Below are 25,273 nucleotides of genomic sequence, written 5' to 3' on the forward strand. Positions count from 1 at the left end.
TTTAGTGTCACTGGATGTAGAAGGGTTATATTCCTCCATTCCGCATGATATAGGAATGGAGGCATGTAACACTTCTTAGAATCAATGGGACAATCCTTTGATAAACATACTCATTTGGTTTTAGATTTGTTGAGATTTGTTTTGGACAACAATGTTTTCCAATTTGATAAAGCATTGTATAGGCAATGTAGGGGCACAGCCATGGGGGCAGTATGTGCCCCTACCTATGCATGTCTTCATCTTGGGGCATGGGAACTTTTTGATGTCTATGAAAAATATAATCACATTTTCGAATCACATATCTCACTTTGTGGACGATATTTTGATTTTATGGAAAGGTCCCATTGAAATTCTGAAAGAGTTTGTGAATAACTTAAACATAAACAATCACAACATCTTGCTAACATTAGTGTATGACTCAAAGGAATTATCCTTTTTAGATATAATGATTAGAAAGGAAGGTACTTCGATAGTGACTGAAAACTATAGAAAACGTACAGCCACAAATAGTATCTTAGAGGCATCTAGTTGTCACCCTTATCATTTGAAAAGAAGTGTCCCATATAGTCAATTCTTGCGTCTTAAAAGAAATTGTTCTTCAAATACTAAATTTGAATACCATGCAGATTTAATGCAACAGAGATTTATGAATCGTGGGTACTCTAGGAGAAACATTCAATCATCATTGAATAAAGTTAGAAAAAAGAATAGAGACACTTTGCTCTACCAGTCCAGACCCCAAATAACTAATAACCTAACCAGATTTATAACTACATATAATTGTCAATGGCTAAAGATAAGAGAAATATTATCAAAACATTGGCACATTCTTACTTTAGATGAAAAAATTAAATCTAAAGTTGGTGATTACCCATTACTAACTGCAAAAAGAGCACCATGTTTGAAAGATAAACTGGTACAAAGCAAATTTGTTAGATCGCCATCTTTGAATTGGTTAGGATTAAGACAAGAAGTAAAGGGAAGTTATCCTTGTGGACACTGTGTGTACTGCCCTTATATGCAGAAAAGTAAAACCTTTTCAAGCAATAATAGCAAAACATATAACATAAACATTTTTTCAAATTGCAATTCTGTAGGTGTGGTATATTTGCTACACTGTTCCTGTCCGTATTTCTATATAGGAAAAACTAAGAGACTTTTCAAAGAAAGAGTCCAGGAGCATAGAGATGATATAATTTATGGCAGGGATACTAGTGTGGCGAGACACTTTGCCAAATATCATCAACAAAATCCAGCTTCCCTGAAATTTATTGGAATTGATAGGGGAATACAAAGTGGTAGAGGTAGTGATGAAGACAATTGTCTTTTAAGAAAAGAATCGAGGTGGATATATGTTCTTCAAACATTGTCCCCAAAAGGGTTAAATGAAGTAATAGAGTATGCCCCCTTTCTGAATTAAAAGGTTTAAACTTAGTAATCTTGAAATATAATGTAGTTTGAAGCCAATTTGTATCGCTTTTAAGGATACATAATAAGAAGATTTCTTTGATATATAAAATATTTAAGTACCATTGTTCATTCGATGTGGGTGGGAAAAATTGCAATTGGGAGAGGGCAGATCAGTGCTGGAATTTGAATGCATGAAACTATGTACGTGCAGGTATGAATATTTCAATTTGAAGTATCGGCTTGTTACTATTAAGTTACACCCTCTATGCAAATTTGACCCTTGATAAGGGAGGTGAAAATACCTGTGCAAATTAGTCCTGACGAGGCCCCGGATAATCGCAAGGCATTGTGGGGCGAAACGTACGTCGACTATGCTTAGGCTATGCAAAGAAACAGAGCACACCTGTGGCAGCTGAATGGAGGTTCCTTTCCTGAACGAAGCATAAAACCAAGAGGGAGTGATGACACTCTGATCCGGTGTTGACCGGGAAACAAGTTTGTTTGGATAAGCATTCTTAAAGCCGTAGCGGTTGCTCACCTAAATGTACAGGTAATACGCTGGAAGACACGGCTCAACTAAGGTACTATCATTTGAATGCTGATATCATTTCTGGGGTTATGTGCATAAAAATAGGATGGAACATGCTGTGCTGAACAGGCCTTTGCCTCAAATATCAGGACACTTTGTTTTGATGCTACAAAAATCTTTCTACCATAAAGCATGTTAAAAGATGATGATTCAAGTTTACAAACCAAGCCTTTTTCAAACCAAAAAGTGGTGAATTTTAAAGGAGGACGCATTTACCTCAGTTGATTTAAATCTACCACAGTATGAATGTTAATACGGCTTCGGTTTGTGCACAGACTGCAAGCAATGGCATAATATTGCAGCAAAGATGTTAGAGGACGTTTTTACCTCGAAAATTGTTGCAAGTTTTTGTATATTATTTTTGCAGTTGCTACTGTATTTGTTGTATGCTGTGTTAAGTCATACCTATTATGGCATTAATCTATAGAGGATGTTTTTACCTCGTGAAATTGCTATGATTATATATGTATGTGCATAGCAGAATGCCATAATAACATGACACAAATTAATCATCATCTATAAGATTTCCTGTTTCTATTTTACTTTAAGCAAGGGTTAAATACCCGAGTTGTATATAAACTTGGAATATAATGCTATCGTATATTAGTGTGATGCATCACTTAGTGCTGAAATGTTGATGTGAATAAATGTCTCTGTATTTGATTACAAGCCTGTCTGGTTTCTCTTGATCATTGTGTGGTTGGTGCTTGCTTCCCTCTGGGGCCTAGAAGAGCAGAGGTTTAGAGTGCTGAAATCCCTAGTCATTTACTTTTCCTTAACTTTATTTAATTTGTATTATATCTAATAATAGGGTCTGCAGCACTATTTTGGTATTTAAAGGTATGCCTAGTAGTCCTCTTGTAATTGTTAACTGTATAGTTGGAAATTGCTAAAGTTACAATATAATATAATAACTCTCTCCCTACATATCTTTATTGTTTATATATATATATATATATATATATATATATACACACACACACACACACACACATATATATATATATATATATATATATATATATATATATATATACATACATACACACTATATATATATATATATATATATATATAAACCTTCAAACCTTCTCTGGTAAATCAGTTTTACCATGGATTTACAATATCAATTTGAGCTCTAATTTTAGCACAATTCAGCACCATGCACTATCATTAACACCCCACATTTAAATGGGGCCATCATGTTTTATTGAACAATATGAAATATATTCTTATTAGCATGTTTGTTGAATATACATACGTTTTTCCATCCTTCCCTTTTTGCACGGTTATAGTTTTCGCCCCCAGTTGAGTTAACAGAATGTCTATGATATTGTTGTTCCAAAGAAATTTCACTTTAGTGAGGTCCCCAACATTAGTTTCCACATCAATAAATGCTGTGTAAGTGCTGCCTGTTTTAATGTATCCACTGTGGAAAAGGTAAAATACTTTTTAGATTGTTTTATATGTAGGGGAAAAAACTGCTAAAACTACAAAATGTACTATGTTGAATAAGTTAATTCAATCACTTACTTTATGAAAAAAACGGGACCTGACAGTTTTGAGTTAAACAGACATTTTAAGAAAGTTTGTTTTATGATTTGTTCTTTTCTATTGCTCTTATATTTCAACTGGTATAGGTGAATTTTTATACTCTACTGTTAATTACTACTGTAATTCACTTATTTATTACTGTCATTTACTAATAATATTTAACTCTGCATAAAATGCTACACAGAGGGGTATAAAACAAATAAGTCAAGTTCCAATGATAGAAGCTTCCATAATGCACTCTTTAGTTTTAATGCACTTTGTTTATCTATACACTAGGACTCTTCATTATGATAATGTCTAGGTATTGTAAAGTTTAATCTAGGTAATTCTTACTTTAAGCTAGAGGTTATTTTTCTTCTGTTTTTACCCAAAGGATATCTCCCTGCCAGCGGCCGTGACAGGGAGAAACAGTTTATTTAGTTAATGAGGTTGATATCCCAGATATCTAGTTTATGCATTGAGAACTGTTGTGTGTCTTATTTTTCCATGCAGACCTTACTAATCCTCTAATAGTTAAAGTGCAGTGGAAGCAAACAACTTCATTTTGCCAGTTAATATAAAATATTTATTTACAAATATCATCCCCAAACGCTCTTTTATTTCACGCTACCATATTGACGGCTAGATTTAGAGTTCGGCGGTAGATGGGCTGTTAACGCCACGTGTGTTTATGTCTAACGCACGTCATTGTTTGACTCCGGTATTTAGAGTTAATATAAGACCATCTAACGATGCTCCTAACGCGTGTATGTCACACGCGTAATCCTGCCCGCGTTAGACAGTCTCCCATAGAGATCAATGGGAAAGCAAATAAATTGCCTTTTTTCACCTAACACTCGATCTCGCGAGAATACGCACAGCTCGGTCATATGACGCATACCACATCATGCACAACAATAACACGCCGCAAATGTCACAACAACAATCAATCAACAAAGCACACAAGCATTACACATTCACAAGCGGGGGAAGTTTTAATACTATTTATACGGGGAATACGCATATACTTTAAGATGCGGAAAATCGCACAATAACAACAAGGATTAAAAAATATATACATACACTAGAAACAAAATCGCATTCAATATCATTATATATTATGAAAAACATACATATACAACACTTCACGAAGAACACACCATCGCAAATTCACATTTAAAAAGAATACTTTTGGACAATGAAAGCGAAAACGAACACTATGACATCATCGCATTCTACACATTCCACAAATACCAACTCTAAATGAGCATGCGCAAATTCACACACCTAATACACATTGCAATAATATTAATTGCTAATAAAGCACACCTGAACACTAATTACAATGGAAATTGGGACATCATTAAACATTTACACAGGGTATATAAGCACCACACAAGCATGGCTTCTTTGACTGTGTTGCTGGTGGGTCTTTGGAGATTGGAGGTTTAAGAATAGAGAGTTTGAGAATTTTTGAGAGTGAGTTAGTGTTAGCGTGAGAGAGTCAGTTGGTAGTGTTAGCGTGAGAGAGTCAGTTGGTAGTGTTAGCGTGAGAGAGTGAGTGAGTTAGTGGGAGTTAGTGGGAGTGGGAGAGAGTCTGTTAGTGGGAGCGTGAGTGAGTTAGTGGGAGTTATTAGTGATAGTTGTTAGTGGGAGCGTCAGTTAGTGGTAGTTAGTGAGCGTTAGTGGGAGTGTTTGTTATTGAGAATTAGAAGTAGTGTGAGTTAGCGAGCGAGTGATTTATCTGTACACTTAACACATTTACACGCAAACACATTCAATACATACATACACTTATCAATAACACTACATACACTCCATACCCCCTACCCCCTCATACTACACTCCATACCCCATTCCTTGTAGTCCCATTCCCTTTCATCCCATTTACTCTTATCCCATACCCCATACCCATCCCATACCCATCCCCTAGTTACATTTAGTTTACATATCCTCCTTTTAGTCTTATTCTTTTCGTTTATTTAAATACTCCTTACCCTCTTTGTTTTGTTTACATCCCTCACACTTTAAGCACCTTTTTTGTCTTTTTAGTTCTTTATTTTGACCCCCTTTCATTTCATCACACTCACTTTTTGTTTGATTATTTGGGGTTTAGTTTAGGGAGGAGATGGAGGCCAGGCAGGGGACAGGTAGAGGGGGGAGTAGAGGGAGGGGGAGAGGAACAGGGCAGGAAGGGGGGCAGGAAGCGGGGGTGGAAGCGGTGGGTGGACCCAGCCACTTGGTTCAAGATGACCAAGTGGCTGGGCCCAGTGGCGGTCAGAGTAGGGCTTCACAGTCCGGGAAACAGAGGGCATCGTCACAGGGGAAGGCCAAGGCGACTAGGGAGGCGAGGTTTACGATGGAGGAGAAGGAGGCCCTCGTAGAGGCCTATATGGCCAGGCATAGGATGCTGCAGCACCAGAAGACTACCCCGACTGACAGGAGGAGGCTCTGGAACGAGATTAGGAATGCAGTCAATGCAGTGGGTGGCCGGAACCGGGATATGGATTCTATCAAACATCGGTACCGGGACTGTAAACTTGAACTTAAAAAAAAGTTAAGCCTGGAGGCCCGACATGCCGCAGGGACCGGTGGCGGCCCTGCCCTTGAAATGGAGTACTGCAGATGGGAGGAAATGTTGCGGCCCAGCATCTCCGAGGTGGAAGTAGTCGGTATCGGAGGAATCGATACCGGGAACCTGCCACTCTCATCTGACAGTAAGCTCATTGAACAATAATTTCACATACGAATGTATTTCAATGGACACTATACGCAAACATTTACTTTCATGATTGAGGTAGCGAATACAATTTGACAAAACATTCAAATGTACTTATATTACCTAATTTGATTCATTCTTGAGATATATTTTAATGAAGAAATAGCCATGCACACGGTGAAACAATCACAGGAGGCAGCTATATTCAGCTAACAATCAGCATCTTATAAGCATATTTAGATATGCTTTTCAGCAAAGAATATCCAGAGAATGAAGCTAATTAGATAAGAAAAGTACATTCGAAAGTTGATACTAAATGTATGCTTCTAAATCATGAAAGATAAAACATTGGGTTTCATGTGTTAAGGATCAGATTAATGCTATTACGCTGTTTACACGCATTCTATTACTTTGCGGTTACATCAGTATCTAGGCTATAGGTTAGGTGTGCATTTAAATAGACTGAAAACAAACGCAAAAACATTCACATTGACCAGATATCACAAACACGGTTTAGAAAAAGCGGAAATCGTATTGATTGTTTGTTAGATTTCAAAGTGGATTAATGATTCTGCATTTGTAATTGTATCGTAAGCTAAGTCATTTAAACCTTGATTTGCAAATATGCTAATATATATATATATATTTTTTATTTTTTTATTTATATACAGAGTCTGGGGACGAGGCAGCACAGCCTCCTGCATCTCCCCGGGATGAGAGTGGTGGTGAGGAATTCCCACTTCGGAGGGAAGAGGCCCCCCGTGACGAACAGCGCACGGGAGATGATGAAGAGGCCCCGGAAGCACAGGAGGATCCCGCTGAACCCGCGGAACCCGCGGAACCCGAGGTCCCTCAAAGACCCGCACTCCGCCGTGCACGGGCACCCCGCCGTGCACGGGTTCAACAGGCACAACAAGAAGAAATAGCGGAGGTGCGGGTTCTACTGGAGTACATAGACCAGATGCGTACCTCCCGGATAGAAAACATAGAAGGACGACGCAGAATACTTGATGGGCAGAATCAAATAATTCAAAGCCAAAATGAAATAATCAATATACTGAATAGAATACAAGAAGGACAAACAAGAATGTTTAATCTTCATCAGGAAATGTTCACATTTTTCCGGGAGGCGCATGCTGGTCTACCTCCTGTTGCTGGGCCTCTTGTTGCTGGGCCTCTTGCTGCTGGTCCATCTCCTCCTGCCGGCCCATCTCATCCTCCTCCTCAGCCATCTACTCCTCCTCCTCCTCAGCCATCTACTCCTCCTCCTCCTCAGCCATCTTCTCCTCCTCATCCATCTTCTCCTCCTCCTCAGCCATCTACTCCTCACCTTGGTCGTCCCAGTACTCTTCCTTCCACTCCTCCCACAACAGCTCCAAGGAGGACTCTTCGGAGTCGGCAGTTGCCTCTCCCAGAGCCTCAGCCCCGTGGGAAGAGGGGAAGGAAGAGGAAGTAAGTATTTTTTTCCATCTTCAAATATTTTTTTTGTGTAATGGATAGGTATGTGATGATGTGGTTTTCATACACTTGTGGACCACACTCTGTATATAATCGACTTCTATGGGACCGGGTCCATGGAGGAAGATTCTTTGCAGAGTGTGGGTTATAAGTGTGTGAAAACCACATCATCACATACCTATCCTTGTTCATGATATTGATTGGTTTCTGTGATGTGATGTCCAAACTGTTTCCCGAATCGCTAACTAAATTACCATAACAATTATCCATGATGGCATATTACTGTTTGAATGCCAATAACACAGCTTAAAGGGACAGTCAGAAAATTATTGATTACAAAGAAAACACTGTATTACGCATTATAAAGTTTGAAACAACAAAACATGGAGAAATACATGTGTGACTTATGTGCTTACCCTTGTATCTATGACTATGAAAAATGACCACTTATTTGTTGTTCTGACATAACAACATTTTAGATATCAATGATCAATACATGGTCAATAATATGCTGTATGAGCACAAGGTTTTACATATACAAATGCTATCCAAATGCCCTCTAGTGCTCAAATTGTATAATGATTACAAGCACTCTTCAAGATTTAAGAAATGAGCACACCAACCTCATAGGTTTAGATAGCAAATTTAAATAAACCCAGACAAATGTTCAATTGTTGAGAAACATTTGATATCCTTGATATTACAGAATTGACTTTTCGAATAATTTAAAAAAAATTTTTTTTCTAAACTGTCCCTTTAACAACATTACATATGCTAACACATATTTTAAGCTTGTTGGTATATCTACATGTACTTTGTCAAAAAAAAAAAATTAAAATCACATTTATATTGACGTGTTAAATAAAGTCTATTTTCTTTAAGAGACATTATTGTGTTAATATTTTATTGTAAATATTTTTATTTTAACAATGAATATGGTTTAAAGTCCTTTTAGGAGTGGGGGGGGGGAAATATGCTAACAAAAATATATTTGAAGATTAAACTATGTGGATCTCATACATGATACAAAAAACAACATTTGCATTCAAGGGACAGTATCCTATATTTTTTTACATAACTGTATGTAATAGACACTACTACAAACAACAAGATTAACATATACTGATATCAATATTAAAAAGCTTCAAACACTTGCAAATAAAATAGGGTTAGCTATATTGAAAATATAGATGAACCACCATTACAACCGTAAAACAACACAATACCCCATCATTAACATATGAAAAGACCCTTTACACAAACTGGACAAAGCTGGAGATGGTACTCACATGAAACTCATTGGCTTTGCGAGGAGTAAGAAAATTACTTACATTTTCTTACAACACAAGACAAAATAAACCGATTGGTTAAACAATGGACTATCTAACTAGAGACAAAATCAAATATTTTTATTTATAATGTGAGTGTCTAATGAACCTTTCATAAAATATACAACGAAATTACATTTAGAAGAAGTCGGCATCATATATTTAGCATATGATAAATGCATATTGATTACTTTATTCAAACACAATAGCGCATATTTATTAATTAGATATGTTCAACATTAAACACAACAGTAATTTTTCAGAAAAAGGAACATTGTTGACAAACATATTAAACATGGACTGGAGAGATTTGCACTTGCCTATAAATATCCTATGCATGAAAACATTTTGCTTTCGTTCGTTGATTCAACCAGACATCCAGCAAAAGAGAATGTGTTGGTCTTTATCAGCTACGGGTCAACAATGTAACATGATGCAAATAATACATATTCGCAAGCTTTTTAAAATTGCATGCAGTCACAAACGTTTTTAACGTGCACAAATATTGCGGGACTACGCAATCCAATCACACGTTTTTTTACCTTTACATGTTCCGTCTTAACATGGCGCTTCCTTGATCACGTAAGAACGCCATCCAATGAAAGGCACATTATTGATCACGTAAGAACGCACAAAAAAAAAAAGGCGCATCCTTGATCGCGTCAAAACGCAATCCAATAAAAGGCATATTCCTGATCACGTAAGAACGTCAGTCAATACAAGGAATCATTGGACAGCCTGGCAGGTGACGTCTTAAGCAACATGGCGCATCCGAGATCGCTGAAAAAACGCAGACAATACAAGGACTCAGTGACATCTTGGCATATCACTAAGAAACGTATTTATATTTTAGGAACTAGTATGTGTGTAGATTGCTATCTAGGAATGTCACCAAATCATGAATCATCTTTTCGGACTTGACTGTCCCTTGAACTATAGCTATGGTGTATATCTTTAACATTTAAAAGATACACATGAGAAATACATATGCCATTGATGTTTTAAGATATGTTTGGATTGTTGTTGAATAACAATAGTTATACATGTATTGATTAAACGTGTCATTTATTCAAGTTTAATTATTGTCAGCCTACCTATAGCCATATATGGGAGGAGATGTATTTTGTTAACATATTAGTTAACTAATATTCATCATCTACATTATTTGCATTACACACAGAGATTGATTTGGTTACACTTTGACAATAATATAGATTTGAAAATGAAATACAGGTGCTGTCAACATTACAATAAGATTGTTTATTAATAAAACTATATGTCCTTGTTCTTGTAAAAAGGACAAAAACGCTTTACAAATGGAAATACATTAATTTACAATAGTGATCAACATCACTTAAAGGGACATTATTTTGTTTTTAAAAAGAGCATACACATAGTCAATACTATTTAAATAAAATGAACACTTTACAGGGATTATATCATTGTATCAATACTCAGATCATTTGGTAAAGGTGCATCAATTCATGCAGAGTTTATAAATACACACATGGATCTGAACATTTAAATATACATATATACACAAATACAAAAATATATATACATATATAAAGAAATTACTCTGCTAATCATAATCAGGCAATGATAGAGCTAAGAGAAAATAATATAAACACAAATAATAAGATTACATTGGAGATGTTAATCTTAAAGTCATTTACTATTGTCTTACATATATGATTTCATTATAACAAATATATTTGTTAGGTCCCTTTAAGGATAAACAACATAAACTAGAGCTTTCAAAAAATAACAGGAAGAATGAGGACAAAGATTTGTGAAATAAAATGTATTTTATTAGTATGTAAGAAAACATACACAACGTTTATAAATAATCTTGTAAAAATAAGGAATATATGAGCCATATGACAAGGTAACACAGTGCATCACAGTCCATGAAGAGAGTTGCCAAGGGCCAGCATAGCCCCATTGGAGACACATGGCAAGGTAACACAGTGCATCACAGTCCATGAAGAGAGTTGCCAAGGGCCAGCATAGCCCCATTGGAGACACATGACAAGGTAACACAGTGCATCACAGTCCATGAAGAGAGTTGCCAAGGGCCAGCATAGCCCCATTGGAGACACATGGCAAGGTAACACAGTGCATCACAGTCCATGAAGAGAGTTGCCAAGGGCCAGCATAGCCCCATTGGAGACACATGACAAGGTAACACAGTGCATCACAGTCCATGAAGAGAGTTGCCAAGGGCCAGCATAGCCCCATTGGAGACACATGGCAAGGTAACACAGTGCATCACAGTCCATGAAGAGAGTTGCCAAGGGCCAGCATAGCCCCATTGGAGACACATGGCAAGGTAACACAGTGCATCACAGTCCATGAAGAGAGTTGCCAAGGGCCAGCATAGCCCCATTGGAGACACATGGCAAGGTAACACAGTGCATCACAGTCCATGAAGAGAGTTGCCAAGGGCCAGCATAGCCCCATTGGAGACACATGGCAAGGTAACACAGTGCATCACAGTCCATGAAGAGAGTTGCCAAGGGCCAGCATAGCCCCATTGGAGACACATGGCAAGGTAACACAGTGCATCACAGTCCATGAAGAGAGTTGCCAAGGGCCAGCATAGCCCCATTGGAGACACATGGCAAGGTAACACAGTGCATCACAGTCCATGAAGAGAGTTGCCAAGGGCCAGCATAGCCCCATTGGAGACACATGGCAAGGTAACACAGTGCATCACAGTCCATGAAGAGAGTTGCCAAGGGCCAGCATAGCCTCATTGGAGACACATGACAAGGTAAAAGAGTGCAACAGGCACAACAATAAACTGATAAAAAGGCCAAATGGCAACAATATAAATACTAATTCAACATGTGGACGGAGGATTATTATCTGCCACCATGGAGCATATCCATATCCTCCACTTACTGGTCATCCTCTTCATTGTCCTGTGCATGTCCAGCTCCAGATTCAGGCCTTGAACGTAATTGCATAATTTCACGCAGAGTCAAGTCCTGAACCCGGAGCTGGGCCTGCATGGTGTCGTTCATCCCTCTCAGGACATCTGCGTTCCTCAACACGGCCTGCTCTACTCTTGCTATCCCTTCTAGCATGAGCCATGCTGAGTCACAGCCTAAAATAAAATAAAATATTAAGGATAATTACACAACAGAATAAAAGATTTTAATACATACATTGTCATCATAAAGACAAATAATTATTTACATAAATTATTTTTCATATATTCTTTACACATGAATTAGGTTATTCAGACAGACAGAAATCATTAAAGGCTCATGTTACTCAAACATGTTGTCCCCTTTAATTGGTTTTAGATGATCCACTTATACAGCTTGAGTGTATCAAATCTTGTTAAAGGATTTACATTGTACTTACATCAGCAATTTAAAAATTCAATTTAGACTGTGGTAGGCACACCTATCCTTAAACATTTTGGCATTGAGGACAAGCTGTGTAAACATAGCAACCAGAAGAAATTACATTCCCACTGGGTTAGACAAGAGATAATGTATCCACATTTGGACATAAAATTTTGGATCCAAGTAGTGGTGTTTGGTATATGTAGTGATATCCAATTAAAGGGACACTGAACCTAAATATTTAATGGACTGATTCAGATAGAGCATGACATGACACATCTTTAGAAATTACACATATTCATTATATGTTTTAATTGTCAAGCTATATTTTGAATGCAAGAATGTTGGTTTTTATGGAAGCCAATATTTGTTGATGAACTTTGTTTGTGCATGCTGGTTGATGGATACATTCATCCAACAATAAAGAAATGATGGCCACATTTATTTTATTGTTTAAACTAATTATAGGAATAAGTTGTTTTCCATAAATATATCAAGAGAATGACGAATAATTCATAAGAGTATTCTATTATACATTGGCTTAACATTGCATGCTGGATTTGAATCACAATTTAACCAATTTAACTTCACTGTACCTTTAAGTATCTTATAAAGTGTATTTAGAATGATACTTACAGCTGTGCCTGGGAAGGACAATCTGACACCCAGGACAATGAAGGTTTAAACAGGGGGGAGGGATGGGATTGGCTTGGGGAGGGATGGGAATGGCTTGGGGAGTGGTGAGCTGCTGCTCCAGGGTAGGCCGTACAGCTGGGGAGTGGGGAGTTTGGGTCTGGACAGCTGTACGGGCCAGAATACGGGGAGAGCGGCGAAGGGGGGTGTATGGGCGTTTTTTGGGAGGGACAGGATATGAAATATGGGAAGGGCTGGCAGTGGTCGGGGCATGGTCATGAGTTTGGTGATGGGAAGGGCTCTGGGTGTGTGCAGAGGTGTGGCCATGGTCAGGGGTGTGTGCACGGGGAGGGGTCTGTGACTGGGCAGGGGCGGAATCCAGATGACCAGAAGTGGTGGATCCATCTGAAAATGTAAAAGAAATATATTAACATCTCATACATCCTGACATCAAATCAACGCATTTCAAATTGATTATGTTTTCAATATACTTCGAAGTGTGTTTGAATCTGTAAACTATTCTGAAATGAGGATATGGTATCTATATAGGCACTCAGATGAATCTCAATGACTGTCTGTACAATGTGAAACTTATTATTGTGTTTTGGCATGGAATATGCATGTGACATAATGATGGCATGAATTATATATTCTTAAAAAAATATATACAAGCAGATTTTCATGCTGCCTGATATAGAAAGGGGGCAGTAGTGTATTTGAACAGACAAATAATATTCCTTTTTAAAGGGAAAAAGCTGTAGACTTTGAATGTCTTCAATAAAATGATTTCAAACTAAGAAACATGTTGGAAACATGATAGATATATTTCACATACCATCAGACTCCAAGGCAGCCTCTTCCTCCTCCATCCCACATGTGACATCAATCTCTGTAAAACATAACATGTTGTGTACACCTTAAGATCAGATATTATAACATATGTTACTGTTGCTCAAATACGCACATCAATGTTGCATTAAAGATATACACACACAAAGTTATGATTTACATCATTTTGATGGAGCATACAAATGACAATAGATTTGTTATTGTCAATAAATCAGAATATTAATGTATTGTTTGTCTTAATGTTAAATTCATAAAAGCATAGTACATAGAACATTTAAGATTTCTCATGTGTGTATCACTTGATGACTGTTGTCAAAAAAACAAATTGAAAAAAACATATGTTAGACATCTTATGAATAACAAATGTGTAGACTAATAAAGTAGAAATTATTAATCGCTCAATATAAAAAATACATATATAAACAGAAGATAAATTCTATGATTTTTTATAATGTTATGCTTCATCGGAATCATGATCATAATATTGATTAGCAATACACCTTCAATTACATATAAATGAGTCAATGGACTTACCAGGAGACCGCAAAGGCGGCTCTATGTCACTGCTGGATTCCTGTGGGCTTCCCACACCAACTCTCTCTATGAATGATATAGATATATATTATTAAACACATTTTGGATATCACTAAATCACATCTGTCTAGAATTTTAACATTAATCAACTTTAAAATGTGAAGAATAGAGCAGTCATTACACCAGAAAATGCTTGATTGAATCAAGGGGATTCTGTAAACATATCTGTATTGAACATATGTTTAATGTCAGACTACATTAGACATCAAATTCATCTCAGATGCTGCTATTGCATATCTAAATATACCCAATGATCAATGTTCTTAACCCTTTAAGGACACAGCTTTCACTTAGCTCAATTGTTTTATGACGGAATAATTCCGTCATATGTCCTTAAGAAGTTACAAGAATACACACAAACCACATATTGAGGAGCATCTGTTGACAAATCTAAACAAACATGTGTCACATCGACCCATTTTTTCAATGTACAGTAATCTTGTTTAGGACACAACACATATTTATCACAATACATAACAAACTTGATTATTACAAATATGTAATCATGGTGCTGTTAGAGTATGCAGATATCTATAAAGTAACTCCAACAGATAATTAGATTTATATATCAATAGTTTTTAATAAAAATAATGTAAAGATGAATGAATCTATTTTGTCTTAAAGGGACACTGACATGATTAATTTAAATAATTGATTTCTATGTTCAAAATGTAAAAAATGATTTAACATTGACTCCTATTATAATTAGAATGTTGTTCGATATTAATCTTAAAGGCAGATAAGGAATATTGGATTCAATAAATATTGTTTGTTGAAGGTATCCACCAATCATCAATATAAACCCAGGTTGGTCAACAAATATTTAGATGCACATAAACGTACTTTCTTTATTTTAAACTACATTTAGCAATAGAATATGTCACATATGATGATAGTATTATATTTTATGTTTATTAATATTGCATACTGTATGTGAAAGACAATATTAATAATTGTAGCTCAGTATCCCTTTAATCTAAAATTAAATAGATTCCACAATGTTGTTGTTTGTTAATGAATTATCTACTCCATATGTTGATGTAATGAATGGTATTGAGCATGCAATTAAAATCAAATATGTTATTTAAGGATATCCGAATAATTATATAATTTTCATCTATTAAATAGACATTACATATAAATATTGAACAATGTGTATTTAGTATGTAATGTTCATTCCATGTTTCTAAGACAAATGTCAATTAAAATGAGACATACCATACTGTGACAAGCCCTGGCTTGAGGATCCAGCAGCCACATCCATATCTGTAATATATTAAATGAGGATTGCATATCATTAATACTAATCATGCCATGTTTAAAATATTTACATTAATATCAAATCAATAGAAAAATATTAATCCTTTGGTAGTCCCATGAGTTAATAGTTTCCGCAATTAAATTAATGATAAATATATCCTGGACTCTTATTTTCAATCAGTTGTGTTGTTTACTGTATCTTTAAGAATATCTGCTTGTTATTACATAATCATCAATTGATGGCCATATGTTATAATTTATTAGTATTATTCGTTTTTTATTAGATATAATATTTAAAATAAGAATACTGTATTCTTCACTAATCTAAGAATTTCCATTTAATTTTTAACAACATGTATAAAGCAATGCCACTTTCCGCAAACCCATGTTAACGTGGATGAGAAATGCCATTTTCGCGATCATTGCGCAATGATTCCAAGCGGAATTACGCATCCGTCATTTGAACAACATGTATAAAGCAATGCCACTTTCCGCAAACCCATGTTAACGTGGATGAGAAATGCCATTTTCGCGATCATTGCGCAATGATTCCAAGCGGAATTACGCATCCGTCATTTGAACAACATGTATAAAGCAATGCCACTTTCCGCAAACCCATGTTAACGTGGATGAGAAATGCCATTTTCGCGATCATTGCGCAATGATTCCAAGCGGAATTACGCATCCGTCATTTGAACAACATGTATAAAGCAATGCCACTTTCCGCAAACCCATGTTAACGTGGATGAGAAATGCCATTTTCGCGATCATTGCGCAATGATTCCAAGCGGAATTACGCATCCGTCATTTGAACAACATGTATAAAGCAATGCCACTTTCCGCAAACCCATGTTAACGTGGATGCGAAATTACATTTCCGCTCTGTGACGCATATTCTGTAGAGCGCAAGAAACATCATTCCTATTTCATGTGTCAATAATCTAAAATCAGATATCTAAACATCATATGTAGTGTATGTTGTGAGATCTGTATAGGTTTAGTATCTGACTAAATACACATTTTTGATTTTTAAAATTATAAATATTATATGAAGTTGGATAATTACCTGGTTCAGATTCTCTATCGGCTCCTCCCAGGCCACCGGACGGAGAAGCATCTGCCCTGTCCCCCGCGTCAGGACTTTCAGATCCCGCAGCTGGGAGGGAAGAAGAGGAGGCCGAGGATGGCGAGGATCTAAATCTTTTGGGGACCCGGAGATTGAGGAGCTCGCATAAAGTCACCTCATAAGGGAGTAGGTACAGTTTCCGCGGGGCCTTTCTTTGGCCCCCTCTTTTACGGGCTTGTACCCAGTCCCTTATGAGGTTGACTTTTTTCGATAAACGCAACCTCATATCTCCGAATCTCCTCATGATCTGATCCTGGGTCCTCTGGACGTCACACACCAATCTAACCGCATTGGTGATAGACTCCCAGAGGGCCTTCTTAACAGGCGCATCTGTCGAGCTCCTCTTGTTCCCAAACAGCTGGGGATAAAAGTCCTTGACGGCGTGGACCAGTGCAGCGCTCTCCTCCTTGGTGAACCTGGGAACTGACATGCCTGCTGGGTTGTCCAATAAATATATTATAATAATATAAACTGCCTGCAGGCATTAGAGAACTGACAAAGATGGCAACGTGTAATGGACTTTTATATGGTGAAGTAAACATGAGATGCACCATGGGACAATTTATCTGTACATCTGATTGGATAAAAGTTTGAAATATTGTTATAATGTCTGTGAGACCATCCTGACTCAAGTTGTGTTTGTGTGATGAACTCTGATTGGCCGTTCCTTAATGTTTCATATCTTAGTAACTTCCTTACACATACCGCTTGGTGGTGCTGTAACTTCATTTTTCATGTAGACTTATTTGTAACTCATGGGCCTGTCATGCGGATATGTGTGACGCAGATTTAATATCCGGGATCCGTGAAATATTAATGATTAAATACTCTTTAAAATCTAATCTTGTCACATTATTAATGTTGTAGACATTTCTCGGTTTAATAACGGTCTGTTTCTTTAATACAAATACACATTTAATATTGTATGTCTTTATTGTTCTTTAAATAAATTGATTGTGAAGTATTGACATTGCTCTATTAAATGTATTTATAATGCACATTGATTGTGTGCTATTGCGTGACATTACACTAATGTTTAAATATGCTAATCTGGTGTTTGAAGATGCGTTTCCCACGCAATATTTATTAATGTTAAAATTCCGGTTAGAATGTCAGTAACTTGGATAATCTGTTTATAAATGTTAAACTACAGCTTTGTTATTCGCAAATAAACCTCGAGCTTGTATTTCTCTGAAGTGCTCATATATGTTATTGTGCAATGGCGTCTTTAGTTTTAAAGAGACATTACAAACAAACAATTGTATCAAATGATCTGTAGAGATAGAAGATTGTTTAGACTTTAAACTGTAAATCATTTTCTCTTAGTATTTATATATCCTCAACAGAAGAAATTTAAATGCACATGGTTGAGACAATCACATAAGGCATCTCTGTGCATCCACCAATCTTCATCTACTGAGCCTATCTCGATATGCTTTTCAAGCAAAGTATGTCAAGATAGGAAGAGAAGTAAATACACTCTTTAAATCTCTTAAAGGGACACTGTCCAAACAAATTTACCATTGGTGATTGAGCATGAAATGTTAATCAACTTTATTATTTAATACGATTATCAAATGTTAAGTTATCTTGTTATGTTTCTTTGCAAATCAATAATGATATTTTATATTACGGACAATTGTTTAATAAAAACCTGGGTTGTCCTTGACGATTGTTGCATCAATTATTCCAAACAATCAAGTTCTGTCCAGAGTACTGAAGCAAATAAATTAGCTATTTACTGCCTTATTTCTAAAGTAATGATAGCAACATCACAATGAGCATTCATAATATGAGACAAGTTTTAAAGTTGATTAAAATAGAATACTCATTCAGAATGTATAAATCATTGTTTTTTTAAATGGCTACCTTCAAGTATATTTTGAGTTCATGTCCCTTTAAATAAACATTTCACAATAATGCTTAATATATCATAAACCTAGGCACCTTCCTTTTGCTAAATGAGTCCAACATATGAGTAAAGCAAATTTAGATTAACTTCTAGATTGTTTTACACACTGACTGAAATATATTTATTAAATGAGGTCTTTTTTAGCCTTCAGCGTAGAGGGACATTAAGCTATATGTTATGTATGCATTTTGTATAATAATCTTATATTTGACCAACTTAATATGTTTTGTTATTCAATCATTATATTGTAATTATATATATATTCGTGGATTAAATACATCTCTACATAGGCTATTTTGATGCTGATTGTTGTTTGCATATAGATGCCTTATATCATTGACTAAGATATGTGCATTTATTTGTATTTTAACAAGTATATTTAAAGACTGAATGTAATTCTATAGTACATTCTAAATATGTTTAAATTCTTGTATGATATTTGTTACAATGTATACAAAATATACATTTTGAATGACCCCTTTAAGGACCCAAACATATTGTATTTTGATTTAACATTGACAAAATAAACTAAAGGGGAAATTACATTCTATATAGATATTTGATGTCTAACCCAAGAGGTAAGATTGTAATAAATACATAATATTACTAAGTATAGTTAAATGACTCCACTAGAAAATTACATAGATTAACCTGGCATCCAATAACTAATTTTTTAAAAATATCAAGTTAAATGACCTACCATTTATAAATGTAATAATTGTAAAATATTTTCTAATAATGTTTTGAGATACCTAAGGAAGATACATGATCTTATACAATTCTTTTTACATTCAACAACACTGTCACTTTCATGTAATTGAACCACTTCACCTTATTAAATGTTAAAACAATCATAATATTAATACATATCCTAAATATTTTTAATATATACTTTTTAAATATAAAAGCATTGAAGAATCTGACTCCCCAATTAATGTTAAAAGATATATTTTAATATTCTCTGAAGATTTTTATTTTCTACTATTAATGCATTATTTTCTCTTATGCATGTGCTTGTCAAATAGCCAACTACCAGTCATGGGAGTCCAAGTTTTATTTATTTACAGATTATATTGATATATATTAGAATCTGTTAAAAATAAACATATATTTAATTGAAAATAATTAAATATTCCAGGAAGTCATCAGATGCCAATCTGAAATGACAAATAATAAAAATGGAACAAAGTTAATACACACGTTGTAAAATATTCATAAAATACATTTAAAATCATATGGTGTCTATGCTCTAACTTTGATCAACATTTTTTAAAGATAATCATTACATTGATTTTAAATTAATGAAATACATACACCATTATATTGTTGATTAAAAATTATATTTAAATATCAAAAATTAAAATTATACATAATAATGTATATCACATGTAAACAATATATGTATGCTGAACATAAATGTAATATTTCATGTCCATTCAAATACCTCTATATCAACTATAATATGTATTCCTTTTTCTGATTGTGATCCCTAAATATCTCATTAAGAACTAAATATGACTAATGTATGTAAGCTACTAATATTCTACAGTCTTCACTAGCATGCATTGGTACACCAACCTGGACAATGCATGGTCTTTGAAAGTCAATTCAGGGGTAAACAGTTGATCTTCAATAGGTGTCTTATTCATCAGTTCATTAAATAGAGGACTGGGAAATACCATCTAAAAAAGTACAATCATCTAAGTGTCTGATTGTGATCCCTAAATATCTAATTAAGAACTAAATATGACTAATGTATGTAAGCTACTAATATTCTACAGTCTTCACTAGCATGCATTGGTACACCAACCTGGACAATGCATGGTCTTTGAAAGTCAATTCAGGGGTAAACAGTTGATCTTCAATAGGTGTATTATTCATCAGTTCATTAAATAGAGGACTGGGAAATACCATCTACAAAATAGAAAATCATCTAAGTGTCTCCAATAGGATGTCTCCACAGCCTTATTCTATCAAATAGTTTGCACTTACCATGTGAACATGTATTTGTATGGTTTTCAAGGTCAGCAGAATTGAAATATAATGCCAGACATGATCCCATTGGTATACTTCAATTTCAATCTTGGCTTTTTCCCCACTGTCAGTCTTGGAAATCTTCACTGTCAGGCTTCAAATTGTTCCCTTTCAGTCTTTAGATTAAGTCATCTCCCTAATGTAAGAAATTATATATAAAGATTTCATACAAGTGTGTGAATCAGTTCTGTACCCCTCTCCCACCCCCCATTTCATAATAAATATCTATCACTAGCTTACTAAGCCTGTGTATGAACCTGTGTTATTTTCTATCAAGTGTGAAGATGAGTCATATTGAGCAGAACAAACCTCTGTGTGACATTGAACCATAGTCATTCTAGAGTATCCCTTTCTGATTATGTACATTTTAAGTAATGTGTAAACAAAGTTATATTTTTTAAAATGTATGCCATATGATGTATTTGTGTACAAATCATGCCAGCAACAGTCCATACATTTCTACTTACCATCTGATGTCCTCTTTAAAAACCAGGTGGCAAAGACTCGCTATAGGACCCAATGCCCAGAGCATCACCTATATTATGAGAAATAAAGATTATTCTAACATTTGATCAATACTAACATGTTTGCACAATTCTCTACTTGTCATTTCCCTAGAGTTCACATATATTGAAAATACTCCAGTGTAACTTCTATTATTTACCGTCTAAAGTGGCGGTTGATGACGTCTGCTCTGACATCAAGTCCCTCGTCCTGGAATTCCCCCTCTAGAACAGGATCATCCTCCTCATCTCTGAGGAGGTCTCTGTCCACCGGGACGGCCTGCAGCATCCCAGCCCGCTGTGCAATATTATGCAGGACGCTACAGGCTACAACGATCTTAGCCACCTTCTTTGGGTTGTACTGGAGTGCTCCTCCAGAACGGTCCAGGCACCTGAATCTCATCTTCAGGAGCCCGAACATCCTTTCAACCACCGCCCTGGTTCTCTTATGAGCCCTATTGTAGCGCTCCTCAGACACATCAGTTGGGCTACGCAAGGGGGTAATGAGCCAAGGCCGGCTCATGTACCCAGAATCACCTATAAATTTAGAACAGAACATAATTCAAACAGAATACTTAAACTAGTATATTGTTGTATAAATATATTTTTTAAAAACCATAATCCATATTAAAAGTTGTCAGAAAGATAAAATAAAAAAAATAAATTTATATATAAATCTGTATCTTGCCATTTCATCTAAGACATGCTACATATGCGTATTTCTCCTAAACCAAACCTTGTGTAAAATGCTAACTACATGGTTACATTGCATTCTCTATCTGAACACTTAAGGTAAGACATGCTACATATCTGCATTTCAATAAAAATAGACATTAGCAGAAAAAGACAATGACAGGGTTAAATTGCATGAGATAATATCTTGCCTTTTCATCTAAGACATGCTACATATGCGTATTTCTCCTAAACCAAACCTTGTGTAAAATGCTAACTACATGGTTACATTGCATTCTCTATCTGAACACTTAAGGTAAGACATGCTACATATCTGCATTTCAATAAAAATAGACATTAGCAGAAATAGACAATGACAGGGTTAAATTGCATGAGATAATATCTTGCCTTTTCATCTAAGACATGCTACATATGCGTATTTCTCCTAAACCAAACCTTGTGTAAAATGCTAACTACATGGTTACATTGCATTCTCTATCTGAACACTTAAGGTAAGACATGCTACATATCTGCATTTCAATAAAACTAGACATTAGCGGAAAAAGACAATGACAGGGTTAAATTGCATGAGATAATATCTTGCCTTTTCATCTAAGACATGCTACATATGCGTATTTCGACTAAACCAAACCTTGTGTAAAATGCTAACTACATGGTTACATTGCATTCTCTATCTGAACACTTAAGGTAAGACATGCTACATATCTGCATTTCAATAAAACTAGACATTAGCGGAAAAAGACAATGACAGGGTTAAATTGCATGAGATAATATCTTGCCATTTCATCTAAGACATGCTACATATGCGTATTTTGACTAAACCAAACCTTGTGTAAAATGCTAACTACATGGTTACATTGCATTCTCTATCTGAACACTTAAGGTAAGACATGCTACATATCTGCTTTTCAATAAAACTAGACATTAGCGTCGGTAAATAACAAATGGTTAAATTTAATCCTATAGCTGAACATGACGCTAACAGTTAAAAAATACAGGGGCAATTGTCAAAATAATTAACCATGTTGAGCACAAATACTCACCAACGAGATAACCAGGGGGCATTTGTCTTTCCTTAAACTGTCTCCACAGGGACGACAGAGAGAGGATGCGGGCATCATGACAAGCCCCTCCAAAATTCGCATACACATGCATAATCCTCATCCGTGCGTCACAAACATACTGCACGTTGAGGCTATGAAAATGTTTGCGATTTCTGAAGGGCAAGTCATCAATTGGAGCACGCAGCGCAATGTGGGTACAATCAATGGCTCCCAAGACATTGGGCAATTGAGCAATATCAAAGAATTCCCGCTTCAGGCGCCTCCAATCACCATCATTCTGTGGGAATCCTATGTATTGCTTACTGATACGTACCATGGCGTTCAGAAAGTTATCAAACACCCCAGAGAATGTACCTTGAGCCAGGCCATGCATGTACAGTTCTCCGGATTGAAAACTCCCTGAGGCCAGGACGTATAGACAGCTTAGCATCTTACTCATGGGGGGAACAGCAGTCCTTATTTGTATACGTGGCTCCAAATGAGGTTTAAGAAGCTCGTAAAGGCCAATGAGCTGTTCGCGATCGAGCCGATACTTATCAAAAACCTCAAAGTCACTCATGTTTTCCAAGGTGGGTCTCACCCTGTAGACACGAGGACCTCGAACCAGACGACCCCTTCGTCTCAGTCTGAGCCGCCGAGGCTGCCTGATTCGACCAACAGCTAGTTCGCCAATAGCACCACCAGCAGCGTCTACCATGTCATCGTCATCCATCTTTCAAAACAGCGTAACAAGGTATGCACTTGATCTGATGTGGATCACAAGTGATGCATTGGCCATGTTGTTTGGGGGATTTATAGTACAATTAGTCCAATGGTAGTGAGTTTGTAATGATTGCTAATTGTATTCACTTGTTTGTATGTGAGCGGCGCGAATGCTTTCACAGTGGGCGTTTATTTGTTGTTTGCTGAAATGTTAGTTTCAAACAATGATTCTCAATGTGAAAGTGTCCAATATCACACATACAGTGCATGTTTGTAATGTTTGATCATATGCGTAATCAATATTTCTTAAACGCGATCTTATAGTAACAAGCACACGTCCAGGCTAACATGAATGAAAGTGCATAGTTGTGTATAATGTGCATCGAATGTGATCGATCAATGTTGATGCAATATTGTTTGTAAACGATAAAGTAACATCTGCCATCTGTAGTATTGTATATAAGTGATTGTCGATCTGTCAATATTGTATGCGTCCCTTTAAAATTGCACTAATGCTGAATAACTTCCGGCTGCCATCTGTAGTATTGTATATATAAGTGATTGCCGAGCTGTCAATATTGTATGCGTAACATTAAAATGGCACTAATACTGAATAACTTCCGGCTGCCATCTGTAGTATTGTATATATAAGTGATTGCCGAGCTGTCAATATTGTATGCGTCCCTTTCAAATCGCAATAATAATTCCGAACTTCCCGTCTGCCATCTGTAGTATTGAATATATAAGTGATTGCCGAGCTGTCAATATTGTATGCGTCCCTTTCAAATCGCAATAATAATTCCGAACTTCCCGTCTGCCATCTGTAGTATTGAATATATAAGTGATTGCCGAGCTGTCAATATTGTATGCGTCCCTTTCAAATCGCACTAATACTGAATAACTTCCGGCTGTCATCTGTAGTATTGTGTATATAAGTGATTGCCGAGCTGTAAATATTGTTTGCGTCCCATTAAAATGGCACTAATACTGAATAACTTCCGGCTGTCATCTGTAGTATTGTATATATAAGTGATTGCTGAGCTGTCAATATTGTATGCGTCCCTTTAAAATCGCAATAATAATTCCGAACTTCCCGTCTGCCATCTGTAGTATTGTATATATAAGTGATTGCCGAGCTGTCAATATTGTATGCGTCCCATTCAAATGGCACTAATACTGAATAACTTCCGGCTGTCATCTGTAGTATTGTATATATAAGTGATTGCCGAGATGTAAATATTGTATGCGTCCCTTTCAAATGGCACTAATACTGAATAACTTCCGGATGTCATCTGTAGTATTGTATATATAAGTGATTTTATATCTGACAATATTGTATGCGTCCCATAAAAATTGCACGAATACTGAATAACTTCCGGCTGCCATCTGTAGTATTGTATATATAATTGATTTGCGATCTGACAATATTTCTTAATTGTCCCATTGAAATCTCCATAATAATGCTGTTCAAAAGTGCGGTTTACGTATATGTTGTATTGTAGTATTG

The 25,273-nt window shown here is 36.0% G+C and overlaps 1 protein-coding gene across 1 annotated transcript in view; it reads right to left on the bottom strand.

The window, feature by feature from the left end:
• Positions 1 to 25,273, bottom strand: part of LOC128639631 (pancreatic lipase-related protein 2-like) — a 208,223-nt gene that overhangs the window by 6,494 nt on the left and 176,456 nt on the right. The window contains exon 10 of the mRNA XM_053691757.1: positions 3,261 to 3,428. Within this exon, the coding sequence (XP_053547732.1) occupies positions 3,261 to 3,428 (168 nt within the window). The remainder of the gene's footprint in view (positions 1 to 3,260; positions 3,429 to 25,273) is intronic.

The sequence above is a fragment of the Bombina bombina genome, chromosome 9 (assembly GCF_027579735.1).
Source record: "Bombina bombina isolate aBomBom1 chromosome 9, aBomBom1.pri, whole genome shotgun sequence".
Taxonomy (NCBI): Eukaryota; Metazoa; Chordata; class Amphibia; order Anura; family Bombinatoridae; genus Bombina; species Bombina bombina.